At 37.1% G+C, this 27,147-nt stretch overlaps 1 protein-coding gene across 6 annotated transcripts; it reads right to left on the reverse strand.

Moving 5' to 3' along the window:
* Positions 1–1,684: 1,684 nt before the first annotated feature.
* LOC131165453 (acyl-CoA-binding domain-containing protein 4) lies at positions 1,685–26,267 on the reverse strand. Of its 6 annotated transcripts, none has more exons than XM_058123297.1 (15): positions 26,031–26,267; positions 24,265–24,296; positions 23,628–23,743; positions 23,389–23,466; positions 23,192–23,311; positions 23,022–23,088; positions 22,881–22,942; positions 22,530–22,669; positions 22,319–22,445; positions 19,745–19,859; positions 19,550–19,638; positions 18,519–18,602; positions 2,761–3,165; positions 2,573–2,632; positions 1,686–2,173 (listed from the first exon to the last, which is right to left on the reverse strand). In XM_058123297.1, the coding sequence occupies exons 3-15, from the start codon at positions 23,736–23,738 to the stop codon at positions 1,997–1,999; spliced, it is 1,635 nt and encodes a 544-aa protein (XP_057979280.1). In that variant the 5' UTR covers positions 23,739–23,743; positions 24,265–24,296; positions 26,031–26,267; the 3' UTR covers positions 1,686–1,996. The 6 variants fall into 6 exon arrangements, with proteins under 6 accessions (XP_057979279.1, XP_057979280.1, XP_057979278.1 ...); XM_058123295.1 differs by having other exon boundaries at positions 24,265–24,366; positions 26,077–26,253; XM_058123293.1 differs by having other exon boundaries at positions 24,265–24,366; positions 26,031–26,253.
* Between the last annotated feature and the right edge of the window lie 880 nt (positions 26,268–27,147).

The following is a 27,147-nucleotide window of genomic DNA, read 5'->3' on the forward strand; positions in this document are numbered from 1 at the left end:
TAACCTTTGATTTAGTGCATCTTCATCACTAGCAAAGCTAATCATTTTTTCATTTTCTTGGTTTTGAAAAGAAAGCTAGTATTTTTAATTTTCGCCCAACATTTGACATGTTTCTTAAATTTAGTTGATTAGGTATACTTTATTTAATTTGAAAAAACATAGTGCTAGTCTAAGCAACCTACATAATCAACTTTAAAATGTCCACCCACCTCAAGATTCGAGGCGATCTCTTTAATATCTTACAAATATTTTATCACTACTTTCTAAGGCTGCCTATAACTAATGCGGGACCTCTATCATGCATTTTTAATCATCATCATCCTTCTAAGGATATTAGATCTTTTAAAAATATTTTAAGAGAAAGAAGCTGATTAAAATAGTTGTAGTGTCAAATCTCATGATTTTTTGGAATTTAAACAATATATTTTTGTCTGCAAGAAAGCGAAGGTAATACAATTCGGAGAACTTAAGGGCTTCTTTACCAGTGGATTTTTTTTTTTTTTTCAAAAATTACAAAAAAAAAAAAAAAAATCCTACTTTTTTATTTTTTAAGTTTTCAAACATTTGCGCAAGAAAGTTAGAAAGTGATTTTTTGTTGTTTTTAAGCTTTTTCTATACAAATGTTAAAAAATTTTAAAATAAAATAACAATTATGAAATTTTTTAAAAATAAAAATATTTTATATAACTAGATAGGCCCTAAAACTGTTTTATAGGGATGCGTGTGTTTTGGTGGTTAAAATTTATAGGATAGGAATAGACAGATAATTTTGATTATCATTTATAAAGGCAAGACAATTGCAAGCTAATCATTCAAATAATCTAAACATTCTAATTGCAATATTTGATTTGCCTTCCCCATTTCTTTTACGTGTGAAAGAAAAAAAAAATTAAAATGGAAAAAGAAAAAACCATCAAAAATGGGAAAAAATCCAAAACTTTCTGTCTTCAATTCTAGATTTTTTTTTCTTTTTCTATTTAATTTTTATAAAAATAGAAGCTCGCTAGTGCTAGGCTCGAGAGTGTTTTGTTCCTTGAGCGGTATGTTTTCGGCTTTCACCAACTATGTTGGTCACATTTTCTCTTCCCCTACCATCCCTAGTTATTATTCATGCATTCTTCATTGTTCATGTCAACCCCCTTTCTCAATTTTGGGGGTTAATTTCTTGGGGTTTGTCAAATCTATTGTGCAAGGATTTAACATATAAACAATTAAGAAATTTTCAAATGAATAAATGGTACTGAAGTGCTATAACTGCGTCCGTCTCCAGCCGTCACAAAGTTCTTCATGCTGTTTCCTGAATCAATTTTGCTAAAACATACATGGCATAAATCTGACTTGATCACTCCTTTATGATTGCCATGAAGCCATTGGATAAGTAATGCATCAACTTGAAAAAGTACAAAAAAAAAAAAAAAAGTGGTCTTTTACACGTGCAGATCATGTGAAATAAAAATGAGGGCATGCACATGGCCTTGGTCAGCAGATGCCTCGGAAAATACATACTCAGGCAGCAAAATAATGAATCAGCATGGCTGCAGCTATGAAGCACGGGCACAGCAGGAGTGTCCAACACTACATGGCACCAAGTGCAACATCTCAATAGCACAATTAAATCCCAGCAAGAAACAAAAAAATCATAGTATAAAAGATATGAAAATCAACAAACAATTACCCGCACACCTGTCTGTAATGGTACCACAATAAAAAGCCTGGCAACTCAACTTGTACAGAGATAATTCTTGTACCTCATTTTCTTTTACATCCTTGAAAAAGTTTTTCGATGGTCAAAATTCAACAATTACAAAACGTACGTCACCCCCCCCCCCCCCCCCCCCCCCCCCCCCACCCCAGTAAGTGCAAACACTACAAACATAACAAAGGCCCTTGCCTCGGCTGCTACATCTTCTTGAACTCACAGTAGCATCCCCGTTAAAAGCAAGATAGCTATGGCTGCCCACAACACTTTAATTTTGAGGAACTAACTTTGCCAGTTTCATGGGTCACTTGTTCCCCCAGATATCCACCGCCAAACGCCACCAGAACTTTGCCTCTGGACAGCTGCTAGCTCCAGATTCTTTTCAAGTGCAGATTTCTGACTCCGAAGTGTTTGAACCTCATTCTCTATGGATGGCAATGATTCCAGCAATTTCTGTACTTCTGCGATTTGTGCCTGGATGTCACCATAATCATAACATTCAGCTGTTTCATACCAGGAAAAATGGTTTAACTGTAACTTTAACATATTGATGAACAAAAAAAAAGAAGGCCGCATCTTGCAGCAAGGCAAAGAGACTTGGGCTGTAAAGAGTGAGTCTATGAATGCATGGTTTGAATCTAAATAATGACAAGCTCATGAAAAAGCAATGATGGGTTTGAACACATCCAGATCACCATAATCGCTGGGACCAGCACTAAATAGTGGCCTTTCTATCGATGAACAAAAATGGGTTGATAGACATTTGGCAGCCAACACACTAGGTATAGAATTTTAACCAAATCCCAACTGAAAGGAAGACAAGATTAAAGCAAAATCAAAATAATAATAAAATAAAAATAGCAATAGGGAAACCTCCAGTTTAGAGCATCTTGATCTCTCAGCTACAAGTTGCCCTTGGACTGAATGAAGTTCCTGAAGGATATTGGTAAAATGGATGACAACTTTAGTACAGGCAAGCAGACAAAAACCTCTAAAACTAATTGATCAGAATGAGCTCTAGCCAAAAAAAAAAAAGAAAAAAAAAATCTTGAGGACCATACCTTCGACAACTCAGAAAATGTAACGTTGGTCTCATCAATCTTTCCCTTGAGCACGGAATTTTCTGCCCTGGCTTCAGCAACTGCTGATTCCAATTCCTTGTTTTCTTTGTTCACCAAACAGATTTCAGCTGACAAATCCTGTCGAGATTGAGCACTGTTGTTTTCAATTCCACTAACATTGGAATCTTCCTTTGAGATGAAATCCAACTGAGCATGCTTGGTTAAAGCATATGCAGCAGTAACAGATGCTGCAGCAGCGGAATCTTCCTTCGAGATGAAATCCAACTGAGCATGTTTGGTTAAAGCATATGCAGCAGTAACAGATGCTGCAGCAGCCGCTGCTGCTGGAGATTGAAAGATCCTGGGACGTGACGAGTCTCTCAGTTTGGGTCTCATAACAAATACCTAGAATTTAAGGGCAGGGCATGGGCCATTGGAGAGAATAAATAAAATGATAAACAAACCAAGCATCATAAAAAGGATGATAATCTGTACAATAAAAATAAACATCAGGTACTGCAAAGCATGAGAATCCAACATCCAATACAACAACATTTCAATGATACACAAATAAAACAAGTTATATAAAGATGATCTTACCTGTAGCTTATCAGGAATATAAAGAATCTGACAGTAGGAAGCATTTAAAAAAAAGTGTTGCATGATGATTTGAGCAACTAAGAAAAAAATATATATTATGCTCCTTTTTTGCAATAATTTCCCACTTCTTATCCCTCCATGCCAAGTTATCAAAAGTCTGACTTATGTAACATTTTCCTCAAGTGATAAAAGGAAGAAACAACAATAAATTATAATTTGTAGTTTTTAAAGATAGGAGTACCACTTATACAAAGAAAATCATAAGGATAGGTCTAGTCCAGCTCACTCCAGTCCTCAAGACAGCATTACATCAACAAAGAAACAGATGACCAGACTCCAGACAATTTGGCCAGAACAGTCGTGCCTTTGAAAACAGTGTTATTTGGCATGAGAATATTTCTGAGTGACTCAAAAGATGCAGTGAGAAATTTATTGCAAGGCTTTTCATAGCTGCATTAACTAACTTTGTTCATCAATATTTACATAAACTGGCATTTTTCAAGTAACAATTTTGCCCGGTTTATTGTTTTGTAAACCTTCACAAATAAATATTTCCACTGCAGAATCCATACTGAAGGAGCAACTCAAAATTTGCTCTCCATCTCCCCCTTTTCACTGCTAACAAAATTAGCCACTACAATGGCAATGCAAGAGCACCACCTTACTAACGTCAGAAAGCCATGCAACCAAGAGAAACTATTCAGCTGTCTTGACCACAGGATTTTCATGGGTTCGGTTGGAATGAATTTATAGGAGATGGGGTACAAGCTTCCCCTTTTGGGTAATCAAAGGAAAAAGAGAGAACACACACACACACACACAAAAACCACAATTTTGAAGCTACTCTCCAGCAGGCTACAAGCTCCATTGACATTTGTCAATAACGAATGCAAATTTGATATTGTTATAAAAAAAAAAAAATTTTAACAGATTTCCAAATTCATCTCATTAGAGGTGACAAAAATAAGAATGACTCCATGGTAAATTCAGTCAATGCAGCCTGGAGGTGTAGCTAGTGGTTTAACAACCTTATAAAAACCAAGGATGTTTAAAACGCGATTAGTTTGGACAACGTACACAGCCAAGTGTCATCAGTAGATGCCATCCATATCAGCTCTCTTATACAGATTTCCAAGAATATGCTTCCTCAGTCTCCTGCAGTCTCTCAGCTCCTCATCGTGTACTATCAATTTAGATGTTTCAAGTTAAGCAGGAAATATTGTCCTTCTGTATTGATAGTTTGACACTATTAGCTCCAATAGGGGCAAAACCACAGTATAGTGTTGATTCTTATTCTTTTGCTCGAAAACAGACAACAACCCTTCCTCAGACATATTATTTTTCTTACAAATAAGAATTTATCCTTTATTGCTCAACATTAAGAGAACTAGGATAAGTGTCACAGATCTGGAGATCCTAGGGGCCAAAAGAACCACCCTTGCCAAGATCAGCCCAAAGCGTCAAGGAGTCATGCCCATGCAGTAGCAAGACTACACCAAGTCCGACTGTACTCATCCTCATTTGAGGAAACACTCAAATGTCTAACCCAGTAGTCAAGTCTCACGGCTCAACAGCCCTTGAACCAACTAAGGTGTCACAGAGGAACCCAAATTCGAATGGCAAGGGAAATAAACTTATATTCCACTAGTCTTGAGGGTAACTCTCATCCCCATAGCACAAAAGGGGTCTTGGATGACACCGTTCAACCGAATAGCAGACAGCCAAGAAGGGCAAACACCCAAACCTCCGAGCTAAGGGCATCACACGATCTCATTTTCAAATTGATCGTCCATGGCCATAGGGCTCCCAATTCCACACACACAAAGGGTCCTTGGGCACCCCTCAAGGATGTCATAGTTCACCCCTGAGTGCTCCTCAGGATGCTTACTTAGTAGTCAATAAGATATCGGGGGAGGTAGGCCACTCACCTGGTGTTCTTCTAAAATCATATCTTCAAAGTATTACCATTCACATACGAGTAATTACAAAGGATCTAATGATCATACATCTTAGGTTCAAGAACATCACCATCGTTACTATCTAGACCAACCACAACGTCATCATGACATACCGAAACCATCCTTGTGACAACCGCATAGTCGCATCTAGGTTAACTGAACTTCCCTCCAAATTGAAATCATATACCAAAACCATGTGTCAGGGTTGCAAAGCTCTAAGACCCTACCATCTTACCCCACTCCAACTTATCAACATATTCGTTAATGAACATACACAAACTAATTTTTGGTAACACTTGCAGGAACCCAACGTAGGAGGCTTCTAGTCAACCACAACCTAAAACTCTTCATGGTAGTCAAACTTGTCTCAAATCCCCCTGTAGACTTGATCCCAATCTAATCCGAAGACGCTCATGGAACACATCTCTGAACATAGGGTCTTCAACCCAAACTCATATCCAAAACCGAATGTAGATTCCTCTGACAACCACACTCATATCTTATATACAACCCATGGCTACTCGCATCCAAGAACATAGCTAAACCGTAAATTTACCGCCTACCAGTCTTCCAATAATTCTAAAGATGGCAACACCCTTCTTAGAACTCAAGCTCACAAATCCTCGAGATGGATACGTATTTACAACCTTATCTCTCAAACCCAAACTCTTAGTGCAAAAGAGCATTCACCCACTAATTCAAGAAGGTAAACCACTTCCTGAAGCCGAAGTTGTTCTAAAACCAATTGAAACTTATCTCGATTCAGTCCAAGGACTAACCACCACAAGAATCCATTCCAATCAAGATTGTCCTCATAATCCAATTCTAATGCTTTGTGTTATACCATCTCTTGAGGATTAAAACAACCTCAAGGTTCCATACTATTGAGTAATTGGGTAAAATGGAAGAACTAAACTCAATGATAGGTCTCTCCCTCTATTTATAATATATGTAAGTACAATAGGAATGACCATAATACCCTTACTAACTCACATTTATTATTAACAAAACTCTTAACACATTATAATAATAATGCTAAAAGACTAAATAACCATTCCCACTCCCCCTCAAGCTAGAGCATTTATATCATATGAAGCTTGTTACAAATGAATTTCACACGAGCACCTCCTAAGGCTTTAGTGAATAATCAGCAAGTTGAAACTCAGACTTCACATGAGTGATTGTAATGAGCTTTTGTACAAGTTTCTCTCGAATAAGTGGCAATCAACTTCAATGTGCTTTGTCCGCTCATGGAAGATAGAGTTGGAGGCAATAAGAATAGTAGCTCGATTATCACACATCAACTCCATAAGCTGAGAATGTGGAAAACCTAGTTCTTTCAACTTTTTCTTAAGCCAAACAAGGTCACATGTAGTGTGCACCATAACCCTATAGTCTGACTCATCATTCAACCTGGCAACCACAATTTGTTTCTTACTTTTCCAAGACACCAAATTACTACCGACAAAGATACAATACCTAATTGTGGATCTTTGATCGGATGATGATCCACCCCAATCTGCATCTGTATACCCTTGAATATGAGCGTGACCCTGATCTTGATATAAGAGACCTCTCCCTAGTGCACATTTTGAGATATCTCAAAATGTGAATTAGTGCATCCTAGTGACTTGTTTTTGAGGAATCGAGAAACTAACTCACAACACTTGTTGCGAAGGATATATCTAGTCAAGTGACTGTGAGATAATTCAACTTTCCAACAAGTCTCCGGTACCAACCTGGGTTAGGCAACAAATCACCCATATCTAGCACCTTACTATTGGGATCCATGGGTGTGTCAACAGGTTTGGATCCCAATAGCCTCGTCTCATCTAAAAGATCAAGAACATACTTCCTCTGTGACAAGATAGTTTCGGTACGAGATCTCGATACTTCTATACCCAATAAGTACTTCAATGGTCCCCCAGTCTTTGGTCTGAAACTTACTTTGTAGAAAAATATTTAGGTCCTAGATGTCACAATCATCATCACCAATGATCACAATGTCATCCACATATACAATAAGCAAAATACCGTCCAATGGAGTACGACAATAAAATACAGAGTGATCTACTGCATATCGATGAAGGCCAAACTCAAGTACAACAACATTTTTTTTTTATATAAGTAATAAGTTTATTGATATAAAAAATGAACACCAAATACACAAGGAGTGCACATGGGGTAAACAAATCAAAAACAAAAATTACAAGAATCTAGTAAATCAGTACTACAACACTAGAACAACCAAACCATGCTCTTGGAGATAGTTTTAATCCATACAATGACTTCTTGAGCTGACATACTAAGCCTGACTCCCCCTGAGCAACAAACCCAAGGGGTTGCTCCATATATAGCTCCTCATGAAGATCACCATGCAGGAAAGCATTCTTCACATCTAACTGATGTAGAGGCCAATGACAAGTGGTGGCTAAAGAAATGAACAAATGTACTAAGGCAAGTTTAGGAACCCGGGAGAATGTGTCTGAATAATCCAAACCATACACTTGAGTATACCCCTTAGCAACAAGGCAAACCTTTAGACAATCCACAGAACCATCAGGATTGACTTTCACATTGTACACCCAGCGACAACCAACCACAGACTTATTAGGAGGAAGAGGTACCAAATCCCAAGTATCATCATCATGTAGTGCAAACATCTCTTCAACCATTGTCGTCTTCCACCCAGAATGGGATAGGGCTTCAAAAATAGATCTTGGAAGAGCAACAGAAGACGAAGTACTAACAAAAATCATAACAAACAAAATTAGAGATTGGATGTTGGGTACAAGTGTGTTTACCTTTTCGAACAACTATTGGAGGATCAACATCACGAGAAATAAGTTCATCCAACGAGGGAACTAGAGGCACAATACTAGAAGCTAGAGGAGGCACTTCCCCCTTGAGTTGTGTGCATACCTGCAAATTGGGATGATTCAAGCAACGAGAGGAACTCAAACTAGATGAAGATGCAGGAGGATTGGGCATAGATACTAGGTTTGGATCTGGAAGGCAAGGTAGAGGAAGGGACTCATCAAGATCAACAAAACTCAATGAATCAGAGTAGTATGGTGTAGACTCAAAAAATGTGATATCAACAAAGACAAAGAATCGATGTAAACTAGGACTATAATATTGATATCCCTTTTGAGTATTGGAATAGCCTAGAAAAATACATTTGATAGCAACGAGGATCCAACTTATCCATTCCTGAAGATAACTTATGGACAAAGGACACACAACCCAATATATGAGGAGGAAGGAACAAAGGAGCCTTAAGAAAGATCACTGAATATGAAATTTTACCACCAAGGACATAGGATGGCATTTTATTGATGAGGGAGCAAGATATGAGCACAACATCACTCCAAAAGACTTTGGGGACATTCATTTGATACAATAGAGTATAAGTGACTTCAAGAATATGTCTGTTTTTCCACTCTATAACTCCATTTTTGTTGTGGAGTGTGGGCACAAAAGGACTGATGGATCATACTAGAGTTAGTAATATAAGGACTGAATTGGGTACTAAAGTACTCCTTAGCATTATCACTACGAAGTGTCTTGACTAGCATGTCAAATTGAGTCTTTATTTGGGAACAGAAAGCACAAAAGATATCAAAAACTCGAAACGATCTTTCATTAAATATAACCAAGTCATCCTAGAGTAGTCATCAACAAATGTAACAAAGTACTGAAACCCCAACTTTGATGTCGCACAACTAGGACCCCAAATATCAGAATGGACAAGCATGAAAGGACTAACCACCAATTTGTCGACCCGGGGAGCAAAAGGAACATGATGATGCTTGCCCAATAGACAGGACTCACACTCAAGATTAGACAAAAAACTCAATGTAGGAACTAGCTGTTTCAACTTGTCCAAGGACGGATGACCAAGACGACAATGGATTTGAAGTGGTGTAGCTGCAATTGGGCAGGCAATAGGTGGAGAAGGCAACTCAAAGTAGTAAAGTCTACGAGCCTCACGTCCTGTGCCAATTGTCTTTCTCGTCAGGTCCTAGATGACCACAAAATTAGGAAGGAATGTGATAGAACAATTTAGTGACTTTGTCAGCTTACTAACTGACATAAAATTGAAAAGAGATTTAGGAATATATGAAGCAGAAGAAAGAGAGATAGAAGGATTGGGATTTACTATTCCTATCCCCTTAATAGAAATAGTCAACTCATCAGCAAGGGTAACTTGAGGGAGATTTTTAGGATATTGGAGATCAGAAAAGAAGTTAGTTGCACCAATTATATGGTCAGTGACCGTAGAATCTATAATCCAAGGACTAGTAGGAAGGATACCAAATGACATGCAAACTGTAGGATTACCTTTCTAGGCAAAGAAGTAGTGTGATACGATGCTTGTTGAGACAATTGATACTGTAGAAACCTGGAATACTCCTCTTCTAATATAGTCATAGTACGCAGTTCACTCAAACAAGTGACTAACGAAGGAAATATACTTTTGCAATGTGCAAACGCCATCCCAACATTCACATACTCAGACCAATGATCATTAGATTACTTGCTGGAACAATTGGAACAACCACAAACAAGGTGACCCCGATGAACAAGCCACAAATAAATCAGTACAAGGTTGCCATAGCACCAAGAAACTCACACACAGCCCCAAGAAAACAACACTCAGCACTGGAACAATTAGAGGGGTGAACCCCCAACGAACAAATCACCAACCTCACATGCAGCCCCAAGAAAGCAACACTGCCACAGCCTCACAAAGAAAAAAAAAACTCTAAACTGCCACTGCCCCAAGAAGGTCACCAATGACCACTACTAACACCAATAACAACTAATGAATTATCATGAGTGCATTGCCACAACAAAGATTGGATCTTGCAGCACAAACACATGCCCAATAGCTTGATATTTCAGTATATGGAAGGAAATAGAATAGTGAATCAAAAACACAAAATCCCACTGTTTCAGACCCAATAAACTCATTAACAATTGATAAAATGCTTCACTAAAGCATCAAAAAACCATTCCTTGGGTGCCGCACTGCCACGGACGAGGTGAACAACTCACCGACGTATATAGCACTGCCACAGCCTTACAACTGAATATATGAAGGCTGCCACAACTCCAAAAAAAGTCACAAAGAAGCCTTCACAAGCCTTGAACAAACATTAACGGAATACCGCAAGTGCATGGTCGAAAGAGGTTGAATTTTTTAGCAAAAAACTGACCTAACAGCTTGATAATATAGTCTAGAGAAGGAATCAGAGCATGGCAGAGGAAAAAAAGAAACAGGTGGCCCGAATTCACTCACGCGCCGGCGCGTCACAAGCCGAGCTTGTTTAGGGCATTATGCTTGCCTGTGACTGCTTGTCACGTGCTTTTGGGATGGGTCTAATCATGTAAATACTAGCGTAGGGTTATTTTTCAGAGATAGTTTTTCACTAGGCTAAAAAGGGGAGTTTGACTCCTCGGTCATATTGATGTTTCCTAGTGTCAGAGTGAGAATAGCATTGAAAGCTCTTTAGGGGAGGGTGAATATTCATCAACTTGTAAAACTCACTAACTATTGTCAACATGTTTAGCCTACTTGCCTCCCTCTCTAGACACACATTGTTAACAGAGGTGTTAATAATGAATTACGTTAATTCAACGTTTACTGCTGAAGTGTCATTGCTTTTATAAGTTGCTTATTGCTTCCACTTATATTTGTTTGAATGACAACGTAAGTGTTCTATTGGTGGATTGTGGTAAACGCTAGGTTGGCTAGTTAAACAAGAGGGCTTTAGCTAGCGCCACAAAGTCCTTTCACAAATTTATGAAATATTCGGATCGTGACACTTGGTATTAGAGCTCGGTTAGTTGCTACATGAATTCATTTGCCCTCGTCGTGGGATTGGTAAAGCTTTGGTAAGTGAACATGCTGATCGATTCCCAAAAAATTAATGTGCTAGAAGCACAAACTGAGTCGTTAGCCAACAAAGTGGGTCCAATTGAGGGAACGTGTTGAATAATTGGACGAATCGCAAAGAGATCAACAAAGTTCGATAATGGAGTTGTTGAACGCTGCACGACCTAGTAAGTTAACACTGCGAAGAAAGGGTAATGGTTTACGCCAAGTGCCCAAGAGGAGTAGGCAGGGTGTCACGCCAAGCACCAAAAGGTAGGGCATGGTGAACGATGCATGCTCTTGTAAGTTAATCTTAAGGAGAAAGGGTGCTGGTTTACATCAAGCGCTTAAGAGGTTAGGCAAGGTGCCATACCAAGCACTCAAGAGGGATAGGCAGGGTGTCAGGCCAAACGCCAAAGGGTAGGCAGGGTGAACACCGCACGCTCTGGTAGGTTAATCATACAGAAAAATGGAATAGAATTCCTGAGGGAGACTGAGGCAATGTCAATGCCTTTTGCTAGTTCCTTATGTCTGATGGGAGCTCACCCTCACATGGTGCAAGTCATTGCAAGGAAAGGAGACGATGAGAAGTTCCTTTCAGCCATGCAACTCAAAAAGGGATTGAGAAGGGGTGAACAGATGTATCTCACCAAGGTGGTGGTAAAGGAAGAAGTAGGCCGAGAGCTGGTGGTGCCTACGACCATCCAAATTGTGTTGGATGGATAGAAAGAGAAGTGCTCTTTCGCTTAGAAGAGCATTAAATTTCTTGGTCATGTGATTGAACAAGGTCATATCAGGATGGATATGGAGAAGGTAAGAGCTATTCAAGAATGGAAGATTACAACAACAATTAAGGAGTTGCATTCCATTCTTGGCCTTGTTAACTATTGCAGGAAGTTCGTAAAGGGGTACTCAAGGAGAACTGCTCTTTTGACAAAACTACTGAAGAAGGGTCAGGGGTGGAACTGGACAGAGAAGTGTCAGGGAGCCTTTGATGACTTGAAAGATGCCATGATGAGAGATCCAATACTTGCTCTTTTGGACGTCATGAAACCCTTTGAGGTACAAAGAGATGCATCGGACTACGCCCTTGCAAGGGCCTTGGTATAGGAGGGACATCCTGTTGTGTACGAGTCGTAAGCTTAGTGAAGCGGAACGGAAGTACACAACTTAGGAGAAGGAGATGCCAGCGGTGATACGTTGTCTCCAAGTGTGGCGAAAATACTTACTTGAGTAAAGGCTTGTGGTGAAAACGGATAACTTAGGCGTTAGCCGCTTCTTCACATAGCCGAAGTTGACACCCAAGCAAGGCCAGTGGCAAGAATTATTGATAGAATTTGATTTCTCATTTGAGCACAAGGCGGGGAGCTTGAACCGAGTTGTTGATGCACTGAGTAGGAAGGCCAAGCTGGCAGCCTTTTAGATGGTAACACACTTAACAGTGAATACCATTGCCACGACGATGTGAGAGCGCATCAAAGAGAATTTAGCCAAAGATCCATTTGGGCAGAACCTCATGAAGCTGACAGAAGAGGGGAAAGCACATCAGTTCTAGATGGAAGACGGATTGTTGATGACCCATGGTAGACGGCTCTTTGTGCCACGAGCTAAAGATCGGAGGAAGTCACTGCTGAGAGAGTGTCATGATACCATGTGGGTCGAACATCCAGCATGGCAGCGCATTTTGGCATTATTGCAACAAAGGTATCATTGGCCGCACATGTGTAACAATGTGGTTGATTATACCCAGACTTGTTTCACCTGCCAACAAGATAAGGTGGAGCAAAAGAAGAATGCAGGGCTGTTGAAGCCCCTACCAGTACCATCCAGACTGTGGGAAAGTGTCTCACTAGACTTCATCACCAACCTGTTCAGAGTGCGGGATGCAGGGTCTATATTTGTTATAAACAGGTTTTCGAAGTACTGTACATTTATACCCGCACCGAAGTATTGTTTAGAAGAGGAGACCGAACAACTATTCTTTAAGAATATTGTGAAGTATTGGGGTGTTCCCCAAGTTATTGTCAGTGACCGAGACTCAAGATTCACTGGCAATATCTGAACAAAACTTTTCAGAATTCTTGGTTCATAGATTGACATCTCTTCGAGCTATCATCCACTGATAGACGGATAGACAAAGTGATACAATGGGCTACTCGAGTACTTGCACCATTTCGTCAACGCCAACCAGAAGAATTAGTTGCAACTACTTGATGTGGCTTATTTTTGTTTCAATATCCAAAAAAGTTGAACAACCAAAAAGAGTCCTTTTGAACTTGTTACGGGCCAACAATCGCTATTACCTCACATAGTGGACGAACCGTAAAGAGGAAAGAGTCCCAGAGCATACATCTTTACCAAAGAATGAATACAAAATGCAGAGATTGCCCAAACTTACCTAGAGAAAGCTTCTAAGCAGATGAAGAAGTGGACAGATCATGGGAGAAAACCGCAGCACTTCAATGTAGGCAACTTGGCGTTTGTTAAGCTCATTCCTGAACAGATCAAGTCACCACGGTGACGAGATAGGAGACTACTTTATAAATATGATGGAAGAGTCCCCATCTTGGCCAAAGTCGAGAAGGCCTCTTACAGATTTCACCTTCAGACTTGGATGAAAGTGCATCCAGTGTTTCACGTCAGCTATCTCAAGCCATTCAAGCCAACACCGAAGATCCAAGCAAAAGTCAGTAAACCAGAGTAGAATTGAGGACAATGCAACCTGACAAACAAGAAGTTGAAGATATCCTTGCAAACAGAGAGTTCACACCCTCAAGGAAAAAGCAGCAGGAAATCTTAGTGAAGTGGAAAGGTCTTGGCGACGAAGAAATCAGCTAGGCTTTTGTGGAAGATATGCTACCGTTCGTGGACAAAGTTGAAGTGTACAAGGACATCAACTGCATAAGTGGGGGAGCGTCACAGGCCAAGCTTGTTGAAGGCATTATGCTTGCCTGTGACTGCTTGTCTCATGCATTTGGAATGGGTTTCCATCATGTAAATACTAGTATAGGGTCATTTTTCAGAGATAATTTTTCCTTAGGCTAAAAAGGGGAGTATGACTCCTTGGTCCTATTGATGTTTCCTAGTGCCAGAGTGAGAATAACATAGAAAGCTCTTTAGGGGAGGGTGAGTGTTCATCAACTTGTAAAACTCACTAGCTATTGTCAATGTGTTTAACCTACTTGCCTCCCTCTCTAGACACAGGTGTTAATAATGAATTACGTTGCTTTCATAAGTTGCTTATTGCTTCCGCTTATATTTGTTTGAATGACAACGAAAGTGTTCTATTGGTGAATTGTGGTAAACGCTAGGCTGGCTAGTTGTGGTCCTTTCACAAAGGTATGAAAAATTCGACCAATGACACATGGGGTCAGCCCTATTGGCATTTGGCTAATGCGTGGGGGCTCCTCCGGCAATGGGATTTTGTGGGATGAGTAGTCCGGGCTCCTATGTATAGGTGTATGGTTGGTTTTGTGAAATAATATGGGATGGAGGTGAATCTAGGAAGGACAGCCATGGGAATGGTGTTTTCCAACAACGACTAAGGAGAGTGGGGTTTAGTTAAAAATCATGCTCTGATACCATGTTGAGTAATTGGGTAAAATGGAAGACCTAAACTCAATGATAGGTCTCTCCCTCTATTTATAATATATGTAAGTACAATAGGAATGACCATAATACCCTTACTAACTCACACTTATTACTAACAAAACCCTAACACATAATAATAATAATAATAATGCTAAAACACTAAATAACCATTAACACATACCAACCTTACAATTCAAAGGGTAGATCCATCTCTAAGGTCCTCCAAGTCTGACCAACAATCCGCTTTGTAGTTAACCAACCAAATAACAACCAAAGCTCAAGAGATCGCCCCTAAGCGCTCCTCAAGGTGCTAACTTAGTACCCAATAGAATACTGTGGGAGTTAGGTCGTTCACCTGGTGTTCCCCCAAAATCATGTCTTGAAGTATTCCCATTCACATACAAGTAACTACCAAAGATCTAATGATCACACGTCTTAGGTTGGAAAACACCACTATCAATACTGTTCGGACCAACCACAACATCACATTGACGTACCGAAACCATCCCCATGACAATCGCATAGTCGCATTCAAGTTAACTAACCTTCCCTCTAAATCGAATCATATACCAAAACCATGTGTAAGGGTCGCAAAACTCTAAGACCTTGATAGTAAGCAAAATAATACTATCACAAAAACCTTGATTCTCAAAGCCACTTTATTTCCTTCTAAATGTGTATATAAGAATTCAAGGTAGACGATCAGGAATGCTTGTGGAAGGGTTTACACCATATTGAAGAAACCCCAGCACACATAGGCACATAAATCATTAGCTCAGAATTTAGAAGTAATACCAAGTTTAAAGATCTGATTTTTCCTTGATTTAGCACGGCTGACTTCTCAAACATTTCAGTTGTTTAGAGATTCTTTTGAGACTAATTAGTATACATAATGCTGTCATTTCTTCAAATCCACAAGAACATATGCTATGTGCTTTTCTATGTGATTTCGCAAAGGACATAAACTAATCCTATGAAGCTAAAAATGACTTTTTTCCCTTTTTCGATAAGAATGAAGCTAGAAATGAATTGTCCACCATCTTTACAATTTTTTAGCAAAAATATATAATCTTTAATTGAGAATAGTGCATGTGTGCTAAAGAGCGATCTTCGCTTTCCGCCATGGGATTATAATAAATCCAATTTCCTGTCTAATACAAAAAAAAAAGATTAGCATGGGAAAACCATCTTAAGGTAACCTTTGACATCTTATTTGGATTAACGTTCACAATCCAACTACAACCCTTCTCACCACTTTCCTTGTGCAAAGAGATGGAATGTTTTTAATCACACCAAAGTAAACAAAACAGAAACTACATTTCTTTCTCGGTGAATGGTATCTAAATAGAATTAAATTTTTTTTCTAATTCTGCTTAATTAGCTAAGCAGAAATAAATTTAATCACTTGGAAAATGTTTGATTCCAAGAGCTCATACTGTATTGCAAGGCTCGCTAGCTTCACAGCATTGTATACGTCCGTTGGTGAGATGACTAGGTGACTCAAAATTTCCTTTAATTAATCCCACATTGGCTTGGAGAACATGTTTTGAGGTTTAAAGTGATTTCACTCTTCACAGGGTATCTAATGTACTCAAATTTGTTTTCTTTTTTTTTTATGTTTTTTAAACAAATTTTGTAGCAACAGTTTGTTGAAGATTTTTTTTTTTTTTTAAAAAAAATTGTTTAGGAAGCACCAATACCAACTCAAGATTTGGATACAACACAATACTAACATGGCAGTATGACAATTTTGAAAAAAATTAATACAAAATATATACTTAGGTATATTTTTCCTTTCACATAAAAAATATTGTGGTAATTTTTAATTTCAAATGAAATATAAGCACCATTCATGCAAAATTATCAATTACACATTTTACAAATTACACTTATAAAATCGTCAACTACATTCATATCATACAATAATCAACTACATTACATCATTGACAATTGTTCCAACAACAACAACACCAAACTAAAATTTTTAAAATAAAATAAGGGCAGCCCGGTGCACAAAGCTCCCACGTATGCAGGGTCCAGGGAAGGGGTGGACCACAATAGTAAAATAAAATAAATAAAATGAAAAAAACAGCTTAGGGACATAGCTGACGGTGGCAATGGGCATTGCTAAGAAGTTAAAAGAAAAACACAGAATCACAGATTAACTGAAACTGGCAAACTGGCGATAGCATTAGAGAGAGGAGGAATTCTGCAGGGTGGAAGGACCAGAAGTGCTCTTTAAAGCTGGCGCAGTGGTGCTAGGGGTCCAAAGTCCAACCACTCCAATGTCAAAGAATCTCTTAACTCTTGATCTCTCAACTTCTCAATTTTTTTTTTCCCTTCATATTTTGTTGTCAGAATTAAAGGAGGCAACAAAATGTGGTGTTTAGGTATAAGAAGTGTCCCAGTGGTGTCCTTGCTGTGTGGGGAAGTGTCTCAACCATGTCCAAAAATAAAAATAAATTAATTATTTCTTACACATGTCAGACACATCAAGCTTCTGAAAGTGTCGATGTTTCCCAGGTTTTGGTTGTGCAAATTTCAATTTGTGAGTAGGGATGCTCAAAATACCCATCTAATCCAACCTAACCCAACCCAAGAAATGCCTTCAAAGAACACGTAAGTCGGTTGGCGGGTTCAATTTATATAAAACTTAAATATATGGATCCAGTAAAGGAAAAAGCGTGCAACCCACCCACCTGACCTGTACCAGACGTTAATAATAATAATAATAATAATAAAGAGACGCAAATATACCGGTTAGCTAGTTGATACTAATTTTTTAATGAGAAATCCAACTTATATTTAGCTTGAATGACACTTTCATACTAGTGTTTTCAAGGTTCGTATCTTATTTTATTTTTGCAAAACTTCAACCTCGTACTCATTTTCTTGTGTTATTTTTTTTGTTTTTTTCTTCTTCAGAAAACTAGACTTTAAACCTGGCATAACTCACCGAATAACCATACAAAACTGTTTCCTTAATGATTCGACTTAGGATTGGATTTCCATCAAACCAATGAGGTTGCGTCCATTCGAATTTTGGGCCCAAGCTAACCCTGGAATGCTTGGAATGCACCCATTCGCAAGAGACAGATGGTTTAGTTGCTGAAAATTTTATCTTTATTCTTCAATTTGGCTGTTAATTCTTTTTTGAATTTGTTCAGTATCTGATTTAAATTCGAAATTCTAACTGTTAGCACCCACACAGCTATAAACTTTCATTAATTGTGATTCACTGTGCTCAAATAAAATTTCTCCTAGATTCTGTATAAGTGTATATTACAATTGACAACCAATAAACCAATGCCTGTAAGAAAAGAATTAAACAGCCTGCTAAACAAAAATCATGTGCAAGATAATGAGATAAACATTGTAGCATCCACTGATTTCGCTCCATCACCATTTCTACATGCTTTCAGGTTAAGATCACGGTTCATCCTGTCTTAAACATACCCTACGGCCATCCTAATTGAACATAAATGACTTAGTAAAAATTCCTTTCCATTCCACATTCATGTCCAACATATAAAGGGAGAATGAAATATAGCCACAAACTAGACAAAAAGAAAAATAAAAAACAAACAACAAAAAAAAAAAAAACAATAACAATGAGACAAAAGACAATGCAATAAACAACAGAATAAATCAGTTTCAATAAATTATTCAAATGCAACAGAAATTAAAAACTAGAAGGAAAATATAGAAAGACAGTAAAGAGTACACACTTCGTTATTATATTTCCCATTGTAGCCACCAAAGGCAACCAAATGCTTCTCTCCGTCTATGCATGCTGAGCAAACAGTGAGTCCCTGTTTTTAAAAATATGTTATGTACATATTCATATATCTAGTATGCATCTAGACATTGATGTCTAATGACAGTGCAGTAAATCAGAAAAATAATTAAAATAAAGATCCAGAATAAAGATCACGGTATAAAAAATCAATAGTGACCACTCCAACGCCTACACAGCCAACAAAAATTTTGAGCTCGAAATAATGTAAAAAAGAAATACAAGTTATGCTTTGCAAGAACAAGAATCAAACTTAGTGATTAGCAGCTTTCTGACCATTTGTGCAAAGATGCAGAAGAGTTGTCAAGAGTCCTTAATTTTCTATCTGTCCACAAAGATTCCTGATCTTAAAGCAACTGCCACTGCAGCCAAGCTGTGTTTAAAAGAAAAACTGCCCATATCTAAATTGGTAAAAGCAATTTTCTAAATAAGTCGATCATAGGAGGAAATGGATTACAAGACTACTAAACAGTCAAACCCATGTATCTGCAAGGTCTTAAATTTCTATTGCATGGGAAAGAAATTGATAATTGATGCATAATGAATATGACAGGATGAATAATTCAAAAGGTTGAAATACAATAGATTTTTTTTGGGGGGGAGGGGGGGAGAGAGGGACAGAGAGAGAAGAACAAGAACTAACAAGACAACTTTCCAGCATTCACTGATAATCTGGCTTTAAATTTAAAGTTCTGAATTATCAAAATTCTTCATGGTGGTTTGAAAGCCCATTCTACGATAAGAGTAAAAAATTTTCAGTCCTATAAGCAAAAGCTGAGAGAAATTCAAAAACTCTTACTTGATGCCAGTTATATTACATATTTGTGCTGTTGAAAGCACCTAAAAACAATTTCTCAAACTGAAACAATCTAGAATGTCATCAATGTTGGTATCTCTAGAAAATTACGCAAAAAAAAAAAAAAAAAGGAAAAAAAAATCTCAAAAGAGGCACAAAATGATGACCTCACTTGATAGCGGATCCCTCTCCTTCACACTCGTCAACACTGACCAGACAAGCTTAGACATATTTAATACAATGGTTTCTGGGGTGCCTGCAAACAAGAATCCACTAATATTCCCATGAAAGAAATCACTGTGTGAAGAAAATGCATAAACAGATCATATGGCAAAATAAAATCTACTCAAATTTCTACACACCATGATTATTGTCTCCACCGCCGACAATATACCAGTTTCCATCAATAGTGACACCAGCATGACCTGCCCTGGGGCTCACCAGATCACCCTGAAGTTGTGGTTGAGACCATTCCATCTGCAATCCATTGGTATCTCAACATGCTAGATAGAGTGATGAAATCAAAAAAATAAATAAATAAATAAAAGAACTGCTCCAGTAATCTCACCACTAAGATGATATGGCTTGCTATATTTCATTCCAGTATGATTACAAGAAAATTGTTCATAATTTCATTTGCCATAGCCAACGAGTAAATGACAAAAAAAATTGCAGCACATTAACTAGTCATGACTGCAGAGATAGTTAAACACCTAAACTCCCCCAAATAATAGATAATTGACCTATGAAAAAAAAAAAAAAACTGCTTTTGGGAGAAATACAGTGAGCTTCCTGAATTGGACCCTGCAATGGAATAAATAAAAAAAATTGGCTGGGAGAAATGAACTGGAAAACAGATTTAGGAACTCTAACCAAGAGTCACTGCAGAAAACATCGAAGTTAAAAATAAACAAAAGCAAAGAAGAAGACAGTGCGACAAATGGGATGGATGACAAGCTCCTGGGAAGGCCCCAATAAGAAATTCTTTTTCAAAGAAACTGCATGCAAATGGTGGTAAAGTCTGCAATATCACATCATCACCAAACATCTGACATCAATCACCTTGTCAGAAATCCAAAAGAAATGCCACCATAAATAGAGTGCCAGCAAGATACAAGAAATGCCTCACATGAAAAAAAAGAAAAAAATCAAGAATCAAATAACACCTTGTTTTTGGTCATAATACAGATTTGAAATTAAGAGATGTCAAAACAATGTCAATGAATAAACCAAAGATAAGAACATCAAAAAATCAAGAATCGAGTAACACCATATTTAACAGGATCGGTCATAATATAGATTTGAAATTAATAGATGTCAGAAACAACATCAATGAATAAGCCAAAGATGAGAACATCAAAGAGCAGCTACCTTGTAGAATTAAAATTCTAGTGTTAATTGAAACCATAATCCCAGGAACCTCAGCTCACAAACTCTATCAAAAGCCATAACCATGATTTTTTCAGAATAATCGGCCTTGAAAACAGAAGCAGGACTTTGAATTAAAGTTCCAAACAAATAAGCCGATTAACCAGAATCAAATTCCATGGATGCTCGCATGATGTTCATTAGAATATGCATTTAATTTTTTTTTTAAAAACCTCCAAAAAATAAGCAAATTATCCTGAATCTAATTTAAGTATACAATTAAATCACATTAACAGCAAGCCTTGACCCAATGATAAAGAGTGTTACACATTTACACCCAAACCCTCAAGGCCACATCATCAGGTTGCAGAACAGCATCTCCAAATAAGAATCTAAGGTACTATACATCACGCCCTCCCCATACCTCTGATGTAGAGTACTAACTAGCATTAGGACTGTAAGAGGACGGTCTAGAGAATTTTAAATCACAATCAGTGTACATCAAGGTTCTACTTTTAGCCCTTATCTTTTTGCTTTAGTGATTGATGAATTCACTATGAATGTCCAAAGGGAGATCCCTTGGTATATGTTGTTTGCAGATGATATTGTCTTGATTTCTGAAAGTAGAGGCGGAGTGGAATCTAGGTTAGAACTTTGGAGAAGCCTTAAGAGTATAAAGGTTTTAGAATAAGTAGAAATAAGACAGAATATATGAAATGTAATTTCAATAATGTAGGGAGGGATATTGGAGATAAGATTGACCTTGATAATCAATAAATTAATAGCACTTGTACATTTCGATACCTTGGATCTATTATGCAAGCGGAAGGAGAAATTTAAGATAATGTAATACATAGTTAAAGCAGGTTGGATAAAATGAAGGAGTGCCTCAGATGTGCTGTGTGAAAATAGAATACCATTAAAATTAAAAGAAAAGTTCTATAAACGGCTATACGACCAGATATGCTCTATGGATCAGAATGTTGGGCAACTAACATTAAAAGATAGACTAAAGAATGAACATATCCGCAATAAACTAGGCATAGTACTGGACAAAGACAAGATAAGGGAGGGGTGGCTTAGATGGTCTGAGCATTTAAAACATATGTTAAGCAGCACACCTTTGAGGAAGAGTGAGTTTATATTTTCTAATATTAAAAAGAGCAGGGGTAGACCTAAATAACCTGAAAAAAGATAGTGACAAAGGAATTAATCGTTCTTAAGCTAGCAAAGGAAAATGCCTTTGATTGGGTGAATTGGCAGAAAAAGCTCCATGTAGCCAACCCCACTTAATGGGACTTAAGGCTTGCTGTTGTTGTTGTTGTTGTTACAGTGGGAACCTTGTGGCATTACATTTTTTTAACAATTATGATCATCATTTAAAATATATTTTAATCTCAAGACTATAGACCCTTAAATTTTAATTAATAATCAATAATTCACTCTTTCTTATTTCAATGGAAAGCAACTCACCCCTCACCATACAAACAAAAAATAAATGAGCATTCAACCTATACCCCAAATTTATTGCAATTTCAAAAAAATTTCCCAAAACAGTACACACTTACCATCTGCAAGTCCAGTACATGAAGATCGTTGAAAAATATTGAATGAGAACAACCGCCAAAAATTAGAAGGTACCGTTCTGCATGCACTGCAGTTGTATGATCAAACCTGGGAGCTGGAGGTGTCTGCCTATCAAAACACAATAATGTGAGGCAGAAATTTTCCAACAAAAAAACATAAACAGTTGCCCGTAATAATAATATAGATATTTACGTTGTCTCCACCAAATCCCAAATCATTGTCTCCAGATCAAGGACATGGACATCATTCAATAGTCGCCTGCTCCTATCTTCTCCACCAAACATGATCAGTTTAGACCCAACTAGAGTTACAGAATGTCCCCCACGAGCTATCTGGAAAGAACCCAACAAGTATATGAAAGTAAAGCAAAAGACAGTAATAGTAATAATCCCTGAAAATATGAAAGTAAAGATGAGTATACTGAGGTAATCAGTTTTCCTCCTACAAGATTGGATACCAACTAAAAAATTTGCGGAAAAAAGGAAATAAATAAATTGGAGCAGCACTAAATCCAAAACTCTATCTATCCAACAAGCATGGTACCGGAATTTTTCCTGAGGTCTCCATAACACCGCAGTTGTGTGTTTCTAGATCAATGAACCAAACTGCAAAAAATACATTTACATGCAGTAAGGTTCAAAAGAAGATCAGAAAAAGTACCAAAAATGCTTCACAGAACCAAACCTTTTACATTATTAGAAGGTTCTTTTGAATGCCCACCAACAAGTAATAGCTTATTTCCCCAAATAATCTGCCAAAAAATATACATAACAATTTATTAAGTGGCCACTGGAAACATGTCAAGCCAATTTACCAATAAGAAATTTTCAAAAGAATGTACATTAATACAGTACCATATCATGACCTGAGATAGCTGAAATATCTTCCTGTAAAACACCATCTATGCTTTCCTCAGAATTTAGTTTTATGTTCAGTTTTAGAGTAGACCATGCCATGCTTCTAAGATCAAAGACCTACAAAAGTAGTCCAACACTGTAGGAATGGAAGGAAAGGACTTCAACATGCAAAATTGAATGGAGATGTCCAATACCTGAATGTCAGCCAGGTGCCGACCATTACGACTCCCACCAACAATGTATAATTTTTCATCCACCACAGCTGCAGCATGCTGCAGTACAAGAATAAAGTGAAACAGTTAGCTACTAAATAAATAGTAGAGAAAAGTGGAGAATACTAGTGAGGAAATGGTTTTGCTAGTTCATACACCAAAGTTAATTTCTAGAAAGAACATAACCTTACACCAAAGTTAATTTCTAGAAAGAACATAACCTTGTACCGCGCTGATGGTTGTGGACCAGAAACAGGTAGTGCCACCCAATGGTCGTATGCTAATTCAGAATACCAGTTATATACTTCTTTCTTAATTTCTTCTGTCCCCATAACAGCTGTCAATGAGTCACTAAAGTTGGTCAATTTTAAAGGTGTGGCAATTATCTCTAATAAGAGAATAACGTAATGCACAAAAATAACTAATCAGAAGAAGGAAAACAAAGCAAAATAAATTCTACAGTTGAAATTATTAGATTCGGGTTTCAATTGACTTTCCAACAAATTTCATCTCTTCAAATGAAAATGATGAAAATCTTTAAGAACAGTGTCCTTGGTTATTGAAGGATTTTTGTTTTTGAAAACAAGGAAAACAATATTCCTTGCTCGACATCTCTTCATGTCAGTTTCATTTTCTTTTCTGTTTACAATATATAACTGCTCCTAAAAGAAATAACAGAGCCCTAAAACACTAGCAGAAGAAAACATAATGCATAACAGAACATGGTCTAGCTACACAGAAAGAAAAGCACACAAAAGGATTGAATTATTGAAATATACTTTATGGCATATGTACACGTGTGTGCAAGAGGCACACTAATTAAGGACCAGTTGAGAGGAAATAATGACGTGGACTTACATGCAGGTAGGATTTAGTTGAAGTTGAAAGTGCTGCACAAACAAGAAAGCAGCCAAAAAAATATGGATCAACGATGCTTGAGAAGTCACAATAGCATGTAACCTGACAAAAGATGCGGGTCCTAAAAATAAGGTAAAGCTAAAATAACAGCCAAAGACAAAGATTAATACGTGTACTACATAATTTAACCCAGAAAGTTCAAAAAGGATTTTTGGTGGAATTTTGAGGGGAAATACCCGCCCACCAGGGGGGCTGTCATTCTTTTTAGGAACCTAAGCATATCTAATAACAGCAGTAAGCATATTGTGACTTATTCTAAAAGCCATGTCAGAAATAATCTATATTATTTAGAGAGAGCAAGGCCTTTTGTCTGTCTGTTTAATCTTTCGTTGAACTTCTCTCAAAAAAAATATCATAAAATACTCCTCCTGTTAATAGAGTCTGTTTAAGTATAAAAGGATAAACACTACCAAAATGTATTAATACCTTCAGATTTTCACTCGTAATTAACTACGACTCAAAATTATCACATTATCATTCTTATATAACTACTCACTCTAGTTTTTTCTTCTTTTTTTTTTTTCCCAGTTATATGAACCTAGGACATCCAATTCCCAACCCCACCTTTCTACCACCAGGTCTAGACTCTCCTAGTGTAACTCCCTCCATTTATGACAGTTATGATGCTTGTAATTAGGTTGTCATTAATCTCTCTCTCTCTCACACACACACGCACAAATAGAATATTTGAAAAGAATAAATGAGTGGGATCTCAAAACAATGAGACCGCACTTCATCCTAGCTTCTAATCATTCCTACAAAAGTTTAAGATTCATTTCCCTACAGATCAAAGCGAAATCTTTAAACGGTGAACACATTTTATGGTTTCAATTTGGATAATTTTATGTTTTAAGTTTTGTTTTTATTTTTCCATTTGAAATCAAGGTTAAATATTTCAATATTTAACAATTTTTCTCATTGTTTAAATTTTGATTTTTTCTAAATTGATGTTTTGAAATCAAGGCTATTAGACGTTTTAAAAAATCTTAATACGTTGTGTGCACCTTGCAGCTGTTTTACGATGAAAGAAGCAGACTATCAAGAGGGTTTCTCGCAAAATGGGCTCTCATGAGCTTTCAACAACTCCATAGTCCATACTCCATACTTTTTGGCATTGATTTCAAAACATCAAATCACAATGTGGGCAACCAATCCCAGTTTCCCTAGTCGCTTAACGACTTCGCATATGTGGAGAAATCTTGAGAATTTTAAGGTCAAATTGGTTATTAACTACTCTGTTATACTCTCTTAACAGCCTTACTCAAACATAAAGGCCATGACTCGATTCAATTACTCCCTTCAACTTAATTTTCCATTCAAATATCACGAATAATAAGAAACCTTGGGAGATTCAAGGGACTGCAAAATCCTGTTCAGCTTTAAATAAAATAAAATAAAGTAACCTCACAAACATTTCTTCAATTTCTTCAAAAGTATGCGTAGACTAGTCTCCGTCATCATCGAAAATTCAAACCCAACCCCCATTTTTGTAATTGCCATTCAAAACAGAAGTAAATCAAACCCGTTACATAACTTTCATCTGTATAACTCTTGACATAAAGAGATTTCAGAATCGGTATATTAATACTCAGACAGAACACTGAATGCCATATGCCTAATAACAACGTTAAAAAATTAAGAATTGAAACAGAATCGAAGAGACAAAGCTCGCGTGCCTAAATTGCGGCAAATTTTCAGAAAATTACCGCCGTTGAAGCAGGTCAGATCCGTGCAGTTGGATGAGATTCAAACCTGAGCGACAACGCAGCAAAACGGAATGGTGGTGATTCCCCGATCTATGAATTATCGAACTCCCCTGGTCCCCTCTCTCACTCCCTCTTTCTCGCTCGTCCGTCGGCGATGAGGCTCTTCGTACGGACAACAGTGAAATGCTCGGCGCTGGACCCGAGTTAATGCGGGCTGAGTTCGTCTAGCTTCCAATTAATTGACGCCACGTTAGCAGAGACAATTGACCCAAATTTGAGGTCTCTAGCGTGTGAAATATGCCGGTTTACCACATCCCAGTCGGACGGTCAAAACGGAATTTTTTTTAATTTTTAAAAATAAAAGATTAAAAAAATAGGAGAAAATGAATAAAATAGAGAATAAATATTCTTTCATCTTAATTTCTCTCTACTTTTTTTTTAGAAAAAATTGTTCATTGAAAATCAAAATCAAAATTATAATATATTGTTAGATTGTCCCCTTGCATTTGATTCAACATAAAATTAGAAACCAAATCAAAATTATATTTTATTATAGTGTGGGGTATGTACAAAATAAGAATCGAAGCGAGTCAAATTTATTATAGTTATAAAATATAAAATTTTATATAATTAATTAAATATCTAATAATAATATTATAAATCTATGATTATTATGATATAATTACATTTAATTATATAATAAATTTTAAAATGATGTACCATTATCATGGTTTGACTGTATTTTAGATAACATATTTTATTATTATATTATTAGATGTATTAAATTATAATATTAATATTTTATTTTGTCTATTGATATACCCAAAATCAATAGTTATATTACTAAAATGTTAAGGTTATAAAATCTTCATTAACACCCATAAATATCTTTAAATTATTTATAGCATCTCATTAACATAACGGTGCACCCATCAATATGAAATTAAAGGAGAGCATGCCTCCACCACTATAAAATGGTACTTTGAGATGATGTAAGCATCTCATTTTCATTCATTCTCTCTTACTATTGTAATCTAAACTTTCATCGATTCCTAACTTGAGCATCGGAGTGATCTCTTGGAATACACTCCGGGTCCTTTATGCTATTCTTATTTGA

Source organism: Malania oleifera, chromosome 10, assembly GCF_029873635.1.
Source record: "Malania oleifera isolate guangnan ecotype guangnan chromosome 10, ASM2987363v1, whole genome shotgun sequence".
In the NCBI taxonomy this organism is placed as follows: Eukaryota; Viridiplantae; Streptophyta; class Magnoliopsida; order Santalales; family Ximeniaceae; genus Malania; species Malania oleifera.